This window comes from Schistocerca gregaria, chromosome 4, assembly GCF_023897955.1.
Source record: "Schistocerca gregaria isolate iqSchGreg1 chromosome 4, iqSchGreg1.2, whole genome shotgun sequence".
Lineage (NCBI taxonomy): Eukaryota > Metazoa > Arthropoda > Insecta > Orthoptera > Acrididae > Schistocerca > Schistocerca gregaria.
Window position 1 is genome coordinate 568,735,464 of NC_064923.1, and position 12,108 is coordinate 568,747,571.

General features: G+C 38.8%; 1 protein-coding gene across 1 annotated transcript in view; it reads left to right on the forward strand.

Moving 5' to 3' along the window:
- LOC126267125 (venom allergen 3 homolog) overlaps positions 1-12,108 on the forward strand; it is a 65,176-nt gene that overhangs the window by 11,051 nt on the left and 42,017 nt on the right. Inside the window, exon 2 of the mRNA XM_049972043.1 lies at positions 9,880-9,991. Within this exon, the coding sequence (XP_049828000.1) occupies positions 9,880-9,991 (112 nt within the window). The remainder of the gene's footprint in view (positions 1-9,879; positions 9,992-12,108) is intronic.

Here is a 12,108-nt window from a genome sequence, read left to right on the forward strand (position 1 = left end):
GGTCTGCATCTACCAGTTTTTCCATTCGTCTGTAAAGAATTCGCGTTAGTATTTTGCAGCTGTGACTTATTAAACTGATAGTTCGGTAATTTTCACATCTGTCAGCACCTGCTTTCTTTGGGATTGGAATTATTATATTCTTCTTGAAGTCTGAGGGTATTTCGCCTGTCTCATACATCTTGCTCACCAGCTGGTAGAGTTTTGTCAGGACTGGTTGTCCCAAGGCCGTCAGTAGTTCTAATGGAATGTTGTCTACTCCGGGGGCCTTGTTTCGACTCAGGTCTTTCAGTGCTCTGTCAAACTCTTCACGCAGTATCGTATCTCCCATTTCGTCTTCATCTACATCCTCTTCCATTTCCATAATATTGTCCTCAAGAACATCACCCTTGTATAAACCTTCTATATACTCCTTCCACCTTTCTGCCTTCCCTTCTTTGCTTAGAACTGGGCTGCCATCTGAGCTCTTGATATTCATACACGTGGTTCTCTTCTCTCCAAAGGTCTCTTTAATTTTCCTGTAGGCAGTATCTATCTTACCCCTAGTGAGATAAGCTTCTACATCCTTACATTTGTCCTCTAGCCATCCCTGTTTAGCCATTTTGCACTTCCTGTCGATCTCATTTTTGAGACGTTTGTATTCCTTTTTGCCTGCTTCATTTACTGCATTTTTATATTTTCTCCTTTCATCAATTAATTTCAATATTTCTTCTGTTACGCAAGGATTTCTAGCAGCCCTCGTCTTTGTACCTACTTTATCCTCTCCTGCCTTCACTACTACATCCCTCAGAGCTACCCATTCTTCTTCTACTGTATTTCTTTCCCCTATTCCTGTCAATTGTTCCCTTATGCTCTCCCTGAAACTCTGTACAACCTCTGATCTTTCAGTTTATCCAGGTCCCATCTCCTTAATTTCCCACATTTTTGCAGTTTCTTCAGTTTTAATCTACAGGTCATAACCAATAGATTGTGGTCAGAGTTCACATCTGCCCCTGGAAAATGACGTTGGTAGCACTGCTGAAAAGCATATGCTGGCAATAAAATGTCAATTCTACCGTATTTTTGTGTTATTAAACAGATGGTGTTTTGTTTACTGTCAATCTAACCTCACTTTCCCATTTCCTGTACATGTGCTCAGTACAATGTCTAATTGTGGTTGTAAAAACTCTGCTGACAGTTTTAGTTATATTTTTGGTGTATTTCTGATTACAAAACACCAAAGAAACATTACAGACTTTGTGAAAAAGGTTTATCTATCATTCTTTGGATCTAAACTTGGTGATCAAGATAAATATTGGGTACTGCATAAGGTATGTTATGTGTCTGTTGAAGATCTGAGAAAATGGTCCAAAAAGGAGAAAAAAGCCTTAAAATTTGCTGTTCCTATGATATGGAGGGAGCCAAGAAATCATTCCAATGATTGCTACTTTTGCAGTGTTGATATTACTGGTCATAATTCGAAAAACAAGAAGGTAATCAAGAAGGTAATAAGCTACCCTAACCTTCTGGCCTCCATCCAACCGGAAGGGCATGGTGTAAATTTGCCAGTTCCTATACCACCAGATGATTTAATTTGTATTCCAACAGAAGTATTTTATGATTACAATGTGATTTACATGAACCAGATGATGATGAATTCCATTTTAATACAGAAAGTCTAGAGCCCAAATTGTTTACTCAGACCATGCTTAACAATTTGGTTAGGAATCTGTCCTTAACGAAAGAAAAAGCTGAATTGTTTGGCTCTAGATTAAAAGAAAAGAACTTATTGGCAGTTGGAACCAGAATATACATGTATAGAAAGAGACAGCAGCAATTTTCCAAGTTTTTTCAACAAGAAGGTGATTTAGTGTACTGCTCAGACATTCCCAGTCTAATGAATGAGTTTGGTATTGAATACAAAGAGGAAGACTGGAGGCTGTTTATTGATCCATTCAAAATTAGTTCAAAGGCATTATTATACAATGGTAACATTCATGCATATGTACCTGTTGGACATTCTGTACATATGAAAGAAAGCTATGCAAACCTGGAAATAGTGCTGCACATGGTTGGATGATATGTGGCCATCTAAAAGCAACGTGCATGCTCCTTGGTGAGCAAGGTGGCTTTAGCAAATTTCCATGTTTCTTTTGTGAATGGGACAGTAGGGCTAGGGATCAACACTTGTGCTGAAAGAACTGGCCTGTGAGGGAGTCTTCAAAACCTGGTGAGAAGAACATTCTACCCAAAAACCCTGTACATCCAAAAAACGAGCTCCTACCACCTATACATATAAAGTGAGGTCTAATGAAACAGTTTGTAACTTACTCGTACCACCTATACATATAAAGTGAGGTGTAATGAAACAGTTTGTAAAGCCTTTGCCTAAAGATGGACCATGTTTTAAGTATCTCTGCCAAAAGTCTCCACACCTTTCAGAAGCTAACTGAAAGAAGGCGTCTTTGTCAGACACGACATTAGAAAGTTGATGTTTGATGTTAACTTTGAATCCACAATGATATTAAATGAGAAAGAAGCATGGGTATTATTCAAGCAAGTCGTTATAAAGTTCTTAGGACATGAAAAAGGCCCAAAATGCTAAAGAAGTTTAAAACTTTTGGATGTTTAATGAGCCTGAAAGTTCACTTTTTGAACAGTCATCTTGATTACTTCCTGGACAATATGGGAGATATTAGTGAGGAGCAAAGAGAGTGTTTTCACCAGGACATTAAAGTGATGGAAGAACGCTGCCAAGGCCGCTGGAACACCAACATGGTGGGGGACTACTGTTGACCATTTCACTGAGAAGTTCAGCGAGCAACTCATTATAGAAAAAGCTACAAAAGAAGCTTCAAAGAAAAAATAGAAAGAAAATACAAAGCAATTCCACCTGACAAGTGAAACTTCTATTAACACCTATCATTCTTTTAAGTAGCTTACTGTAAATACAAACCATGCTTATGTTGCAACAAAGTGTTTCATTAATTTACCCATTTACCGTATAGCTTAGGATTTTTATACTATATAGCAAAAAGCATATTGCTCTAAAACTATGGGTGATACAAAAAACTAAGGCTAGAATTGGATTCTTCTCATAAAAATCTATAAAAATCAACTATCAAAGTAAAAAAAGTTTTACAAAAAATCTTTTTCGTTGGCCTGTGTAATTGTATGAGTGGGGTGCCTATTTGAAATGAGACTCAAGTTTCCTTTGAACTGTTCAGCAACTACATCTTCTAAGTTGGGGCTCGCTAAAACGATCCAATTAATAGTTTAGTCCGCTTGTCAAGTATAACTACTACCCATACTATTTTGCAGCAAATATCTACTTCAATTTCACTACAAGGTAACCTACTTCTGACAGCAATAAGTACTCCACCACTGAACAGTGTAGGTAATTAAGTTAGGCGTTGTTTTAATAATGAAAATGTAACTTGTTTCCATAATGAGTAACTCAAAAATGAATTATTGTTGTTTTTTATAGTCCCTGTATACATTCACTAATGTTTGAAATAAAGTTAGTATTGTAAAACAAATTTCACCAATACGAAAATACCCTACCAGCGATGTGCCAAAATTCATTTTTTTATTAATTTAATTTTTAAAATTGGGGTGCGCATTACATACGATGGCGCTTTAGATTAGCGTAAAGACGATAGTTAGGCCTACACAGTCTACCCAGACATTCGGCGCCGTCGCTGGTGGTGTAGCTGAAATGATGAGAATCAGAGGATGTGACAAACGGATTTGATTATCAGTCAGTTTTGAATAGTTCCAAATAAAAAAGCAATCGATTATAAAACATGTCATACAAAGCTCATCATGTCAAACATAGCACATAGTAGCGACATCAGTACCAGAGTTCCCATTATGACAGAGCATGAATGACAGTCCAAAGTCGTATGACATACGCTTTCTACCACCTGAATGTTTCTGAGCCACACTATGACCAGTTTGGCCCACTCTCGTGTTACCTTCAGTACAGAAAAAACCTGTCGTGGCTCAGGACAGGAATCACAGGTTTCCTACCCTCTATTGATGGACAAAAATTAAGAAGTTAATTTAAATGCACCTGGCCACCCGAAGGTGGTTGCATGAATCATTTCATAACTGCCATAGGCAAACGCCGAGCATACGAAACCCAACTCATGCTCTTCACTCTTGATATTCACACACACACACACACACACACACACACACACACACACACACACACACACACACACACACACACACACAGAGAGAGAGAGAGAGAGAGAGAGAGAGAGAGAGAGAGAGAGAGAGATGTGATGATGATCCATTCTTTCAGTGTGGATGTACACCAAGCCCAATTTCGTGCAGGAATCTGAAATGGTGTTTGATGGGTTCATGTGTAGGTAACGCTACATTAGTTGTAACGGGGTGAGAATTTGGACTGGATGGGAAATGTGCTAGGATGGTTCAAGTGGCTAAGACAACCACTTGTGTTAAATAGGAGATCCGGGTTCGAGTCCTGGTAGGTACAAATTTTCACCTGTTACCATTGATTCATTGCTTAATGTCACTGAAAACCTTTGATCAGGATATGTAACCAGTTTTGTGTCTGGATCGAAGTTTTCTTGACAGATAGGACGCAGCCCCTTATCCTGGATGGAGAGTCCTGTGCGAGCATTGAAGTTATGCCTGCTGTTGTTCATGTTATATATCAATAATTTAGCTGACAGTATTAGTTGAAATCTCAGACTTTTCACACGTGATGCAGTGAGCTATGAAGAAATTATATCCGGTAGAAATAGTACTAAAACCGTGTCCAGTTAAATCACATCAGAATTGTGAAAGCGTAAATGGCGTGGTATCTTTTGATTACTAGATTAATGAGTCACAACCACAGTTAATTATACCGCTGAAATATTAGGTTGGTGCTTAAGATTGTATCGGTTTTGTTTTACGTGTTGGTGTCTGAGTTCACATAATTGTAATCATTTCGTAATTTGGAGATAGTGAGTGGAGCTGTGAACGCTAGAAAATAGAATGCCAAGAGAATATATCAGAACATTTCCGACATATTCTGTTTGAATTCAATAGAGGAGTGACAGCAGCGGATGCAGCTAGAAGCATTTGTGCCATGTACAGGGATAATGCTATTGTACAGAGCACAATAGGACGTTTTGACATTAGTGATTCACACATCAGGAAGACTCTATGGGTTTGCTGAATAGTGTTTAAACGCATAAACCTCACAATCATTGACGTTAGTGTAAGGAGAAGTGGCAAGCGTGACGAATTGTGATCATTCCACCATTGTGTGAAATTTGAATCCAATGCGAAAGGTTCAAAAATCTATTGTATGGGTACCACATGCTCTAAACCGGAATCACAAAAATCAGTATGTGCATCTGTGCTTACTCATCATCAATTGGCTTGTGAACATCGGCGACCATTCCTATCCCGTATCGTTACTGGTGATGAGAAACAGTGGATTCATGGTAGCACATGGAAAAGATAGGAATCGTTGAGCCCAAAAATGCAACTCCGCGTACAGAAACCTGTGCACATCCACAAAATGTAGTGTTAAGCATCTTGTGGAACAGCAACGGTGTGTTGTACTACAAATTGCTTTTCTGAGATGTAACCATCACTGCTGACATTTATTGTCAACAGTTGAGACATCTTGCAGACACAATCCAAGGACAACCACCAGAATGCTACTCCACAATAATGCCTGCCCACATTCTGCTAGTGTTGTGTTGGCAGAAGAGCCAACACCGTGTTACGAAGGGAGGCCGAAATGCACGCGTTTAGCTCACACAGGCTGGCGTGTGGAGGGGAGAACTATACTGACGTGAGGTCTGGAACATGACAAGGAATGAGAATTCAGAAAGCGGACGTAATTAGTTTGATACTTAACTTTAATCCATGAATGATGAACGTCGCTCTTGACGGTACATGACTCACAATATTATCTGTTCAGAATACATTCTTGAAGAATATGGCGCCTTGCTAGGTCGTAGCAAAGGACGTAGTTGAAGGCTATGCTAAACTGTCGTCTCTGCAAATGAGAGCGGATGTGTACAGTGAATTATCGCTAGTAAAGTCGGCTGTACAACTGGGGCGAGTGCTAGGGTGAGTCTCTCTAGGCTAGACCTGCCGTGTGGCGGCGCTCGGTCTGCAATCACTGATAGTGGCGACACGCGGGTCCGACGTATACTAACGAATCGCGGTCGATGTATAGGCTACCACCTAGCAAGTGTCGTTTCTAACAAAAGTCGTCTTACAGGAGTTGCATTGGGAAGTCATTCCACATTCACTTTATTCATCTGATGTTGCACCCTCAGATTTTAGACTTTTCTGCTCCCTATCAAACAACCTTCATAAAACTTCCTTTCCAGATGAAAATGTGCTCCGAACATGGTTCAGTGAGTTCTGCACCTCAAAATCATATGATTTTTATAATTGCATAATCGAAGAGTTAGCCTAGATTTGCCAGGTTATTGTAAGTAGTGAAGCAGAATATATACTATTAATGACTAAAGTCTGTGTTACATGTATCTGTTGTATTTATTAAACTTATGAAAAAACACTACGAACTTATGCACCAACCTAATATTTTGGAGTCACAGTGTGTAGATTTGCAGTGGAATGAACATATCAGCTCAGCTTTAAGTAAAGCAAATAGAAGGCTATGAATCGTTGGTAGTGTACCAGGTAACAGCAGTTTGTTTTCGCAACAGATTTCGTAGTAAACCTTCGTACTTCCCTTACCTGTACACTGCTGAAGTGTTAGGGACCCATACTGTGTTGGACTAACCAGGGCATGTAGTGCATACAGTGAAGCAATGTGGGAATGGTCACAGGCTTGTTTGTCTGATGAGAGAGAGAGTGACAGGAAAAATTGTAGCTGGTAGATACATGAATAAAGACATCCTTCATTCCGTATGTGAATGGAATGGGTAGGAACCCTAATATGCATTGCTGTAATAAGTGTCCTCTGCCACAAACTTCAGATTATGTAGAGACAGCTTGGATTTAGAAGCTGCCGTTGCTGCTGCATGAGCGAGATTGTTCCATGATCTCAGAGCGGATCTTTCACTCTGCAGCAGAGTGAATACTGATTTGAGACACCCTGGCATATTAAAACTGTGTGCCAGACCATAAAGTGAACCCATATGCCTTTTATGTGCTATATGTTTACTGCCACATATCCAGGTACAATTCATCACACAGCAGAGTGAGTTTCTGACAGAAGTAAAGCTGTGACATTGGTTTGTGAATCATGCCTGGATAGCTCAGTGAGCACAATGTTTTAATATCTCTCATGTTTTTGAAGCTAAAGAATGCCCTACTTGTTACAAAAATTTCTGGAGACATGGGGGTTGGGTTGTTTTGGGGGAAGAGACCAAACTGGGAAGTCATTGGTCTTCTGGAGACATGTTTCCTGTTGTTGGTAATGAGATTTTGTTGCTGGAGATGATTTTATGGCAATATTCTTTGCTGTTTCCATACATTATGACTTCACCTTGATGTGAAATAATTCGCTACAGTAGCTTGAACGAACCCAACACCATATGTTGTTTCTGCACTACGATGGGCGTTTGAAAAGTCCATGCAAAAATAAAAACTACTTACGTGTACATAGTCTCCTTTTAGATATATGCACTTTGTCCAACGCTGTTGTAATTTGTTGATCCCTTCCGAATAATAGCAATTGTCCAAATATGCAAAATAGCTGTTAGTTGCTGCAATGCAGTCCGAGGGAGCCAAGTCTGGAGAACAGGGGGGGGGGGGGGGGGGGGGGGGGGGAGATGTGAAACGAGTTGAAAACCTGTTTCCATTAATTTTGCGACCACAACTGTTGAGGTGTGTGCTAATCCATTGTCGTGATGGAAAAGGAATTTTTGCGGTCCAATCGCAGGCGTTTTTCCTGCAGCTCGGTTTTCAAACGGTCCAATAACGATGAATAACATACACCTGTAATAGTTTTACCATTTTCCAGACAGTCGATGATGATTATCCCTTGCGAACCCCAAAAGACACTCGCCATAAACTTTCCTGCCGAAGGAATGGTCTTCGCCTTTTCTGGTGCAGATTCTCTCTTGGTACCTTATCGTTTAGATTGTTGTTTGCTCTAAGGAGTATAATAACGTATCCATGTTTCATCCACAGTGAAGAAATGACGCTTAAAGTCCTGCAGATTCTTCCTGAACAGCTGCAAAGCATCCTTCCAACACCTCACATGATTCCGTTTTTGGTCAAGCGGGAGCAATCGCGGAACCCATTGCGCATAACTTTCTCATGTCCAAATGTTTATGCAAAATATTATATACCCATTTATACTAGATGCCCACAGCACTAGCAACCTCACGCACCTTAACTCGTCTGTCATCCATCACCATCTTGTGGATTTTATCAATGGTTTCTGGAGTCGTAACCTCCACAGAGCGTCCGAAACATTCAGCATCACTTGTGCCCATATGGCCACTCCGAAAATTTTGAAACCACTTATAAACTGTTCTAATCGAAGGTGCAGAGTCACCGAATGTTTATCAAGCTTCTCTTTAGTCTCCTGAGGCGTTTTGCTTTTCATAAAGTAATGTTTAATTACCACACAAAATTCTTTTTCGTCCATTTTTTGACAATCACTCGACTTCCTTGATTCACACGAATGCCAGACACAAAGAAATAGACCAATACGACTGAAACTTGGTGTGCGTTCTTTCCAAAGATGCTGCTAACTAAACATGACCATGATACTCGGTGGTGGTGCCATCTCTCGGACTTTGCACGGACTTTTCAAACGCCCCTTGTACACTGCCATTTATTAAACTGCTTGATGTTACACAGAATGTCAATAAAAGAAAAGTACAATGTACAATAGAATAGTCAGCAGCAACAGACCAGTTTAGGCTGTTAAAACAGCATCTGAAATCTGTTTCACAGACTGAGTAGGTAAGTAGAATGTACACAAATAATCTGACGAGAGTCCAGTCACTGTATGATGTCATCACTGCAGTTAATATAAGATTATCTGACCAGTAAACATTCAAAGATTGCAGGCTGATGTAGAAATTGAACCAGTGCTTCTGGTGATAATTACCTAACAAACTCTGAGCTGCCAGTGGAGATGTCCAAGAGACAGAGATGTTAAAGAAGGTGGCAGCTTGCATCTTCTTTTTATACCAAAGGTACCACCTTTACACCATCTACAATATGCAGAATGAAGTGGCATGATCAGTAGTGGGATGACACCTTGATCCTTCTCCTCAAATACAAAGTAGCAAATATTGCTCTTTGACATGATTTGATGTCCTTGTCTCTCATTAGCTCGACCTTGTGATTACCAAATCAGGTGTTAAATGCTACATATTTCAGTCTATGGCAACAAACAAATATAGCTATCTGGCATCCCCTGTCAGTGAATGACCTGCAAGCAATGTCCCAACACCCTGTAACCCTGGACACCATTATGCCATGTTAATTATTACATCTTCTGTCACACTTACAAACCTACTGACTGTTCTCAAACCAGCATTTGTGGACTGAGAACAAGTTGGAAGTTGCTCACTGCTGGTCTGTCTGTGGTAGTATGTTCTGCACTACTGTCACAACACAGTTAACTTTCATACCACTTGCTTTAGATTTCCAAAATTATGGCCATTTTATGTGACTTTGGTCTATTTTATGGAAACTATTGGATATGAGACTGTCACTTAGTGTAAAACAAATAGAAAGGCTTTTAGTTTGGATGTAGCAAATAAATCAAAATTATATTCCCTCTTCTTATAAATGAAAGTTTGACAATAATTTTTCGTTCTTTAGGGTAGAATGAGGTACTAAGAAAACCAAGAGATAAATACACCGTGAAAATGTTAAACAGTAAAGTAGACACTCTACGCCTATTATATGACATTTCAATGTTGCCAGGTTGAATGCTGTCACCCTAGCAATAGTGGTCATTTCCACCTTGTTAACCAAAAGCACAGGGCAGTCTAGTTACTGCAGTCTTTGCAGTGACCACACACTTTGCATTTACCAGGTAAGCTCTTGTTTAATTCCATTAAATACACTGTATTTTCACAGTATACTTTACAGAATAATTCTCTGTGCAAAGCCAGTTCATTCACTCAATCAATTGTATCAAACGGAAAATTCTCTCGAGAAAAGTATAAAACTATGAGACGGAATTGCAGGCCAGTATTTACGTTTAGTAGAAATGTCAGTGCTGCTGATAGAGTCAAATAAAAGTATACACACTATCCTAGTTTTCAGAACTAATATTTCCACCCTCAGGGAGGAGAGGATAGCTTGGGGAAGGGTAAAAAGGAAAGGCATGTCACTCATATCCCAGAATGAGAAGGACTCACCAGTATGTGAAGAGAATATTTTGATAAAATAAAAAAGTATACCCTTGTCATCACAGCAAGTGAATCCCTTTCATCAACATGTCTGAGGTACTTGCCCCTCCTTTTTAATCTTCCCCAGTCTACTCCTCTCACCTTTCTGAGGGTCAGAAACTCATGGCTTTGTTTGATTCACAGCTAGATTAGGAATTTCCTCTGCTTGGTACTAGGTGTGTTTTGGCCTCATCATCATTGAAATGCAAGTCACCAAAGTGGCATCAAATAAAAAGATTTGCACAAGGCAGCCGAACTCTCCAGGAGGTGATTCCCAACCAAATATGCCATATGCACATTTTATTTTTCCTTCCTGAGGATGGAACTATTAATTAGGAAAGTTTATGTGCTTTTATATGTGTCTACCATCAGTACTGATGTTTGTCCTGATTGTAGCTACTGGCCACTAATTCTGCCTCATAAATTCATTCAGTCATTCACACTTCATGTTCTTTAGATCCCACTGTGAATGACAGCCTTTATCTGCAACTTGTACATAATTTCTTTTTGAAGGTGTTGCACTGTAAGAGTGTTTGTACAATAAAAACGAAATGCTATGTGCTAAATAACAAGCTAAAATGTAGTTATGGTGAAAAATAATAAAAAGCTGTTTGACATATTTTGCACTGAGAAGTATATTTGGTTGTCTTAGCTTGGTAGTCAATGCACAAGATTTTTTTCATATCTTAACTCCCATTAGCTTCATGGAATTATCTTTTGGGAAGAGCAGCTAAGGAAAGAAAGTGTTTACTCAGCAAAAGTCTTATATTAATGTTACATGAAGAAGATAGTCACTCATTCTGCTGAGGCCTCTTCAAAGCCTTCAGGTCCGCACTCTCACTTCCTGATGCAATTGCATCTTAAAGTTATCTGTTGTAGTAACACAAAATCAATTTCAGTAGAGTTTTGATTAACAGAGCCACAATTAAGATTTGTGCCGTTATTTAGCGGGACTTTGCATTTTGCTGCAAGGATTTCTAGAAACTTTTGTGAAGACTTATAACAGAAATTAGTATAAAATGAAAATGAATTTTTTATTATTACTTGTCATTTCAACAAATTATCAGACTGTCTATGTTCAATTACTGAAGAAATTTGCACCACTTTTGTTATTTTTACCACCTTCATCTTAGACCATGTCAGCAAAAATGATATACTCATATATAGGAGTTCATTGATAGTTAATTATTACAAAAGTGCACATAATTTGTTTCTTTCATTCATTAAATTACTTATTTATAGTTCTACAGATATGTATTACTAAAGAATTTTTAAGTCTGTCATGAAATATGCCCTGAGCCATTGATTGATTATGAAGATAGCATTAGGGCAATCATATAAAGTCAGGACATTTTTTTAATATTGTACTGAAAACACCATCATAGCCAGTAGGTTACTAGTTTTTAGTGACCTGATGAATTTTGTAATCTCCATTGGGGATGTATTTTTGAAATTAATGTCTGTTGATGGTCTACCTAGTTTCTGCACAAGTAAATTATAATCCATCTGTTTTGGGCTGTTTATTGGTGGTGTAATGTTTGCTGCCATTGTGAGGAAGTAACCATTGAATTTATGGCCAATTATTTGCAAATCTCAGCACTTCTACCAAACCTGTTTTATGGGGTCTCAGCTTTGTTTGGATCACTATATTTATTTGTTTCTTGTCTAATAATGTCCCAAATTGTTTTTCGCTTATTTTGGATTGTTCGATTTTTTTAGGATAGTGCATGTGATTCATTATTTAAAAATATACTTGAGG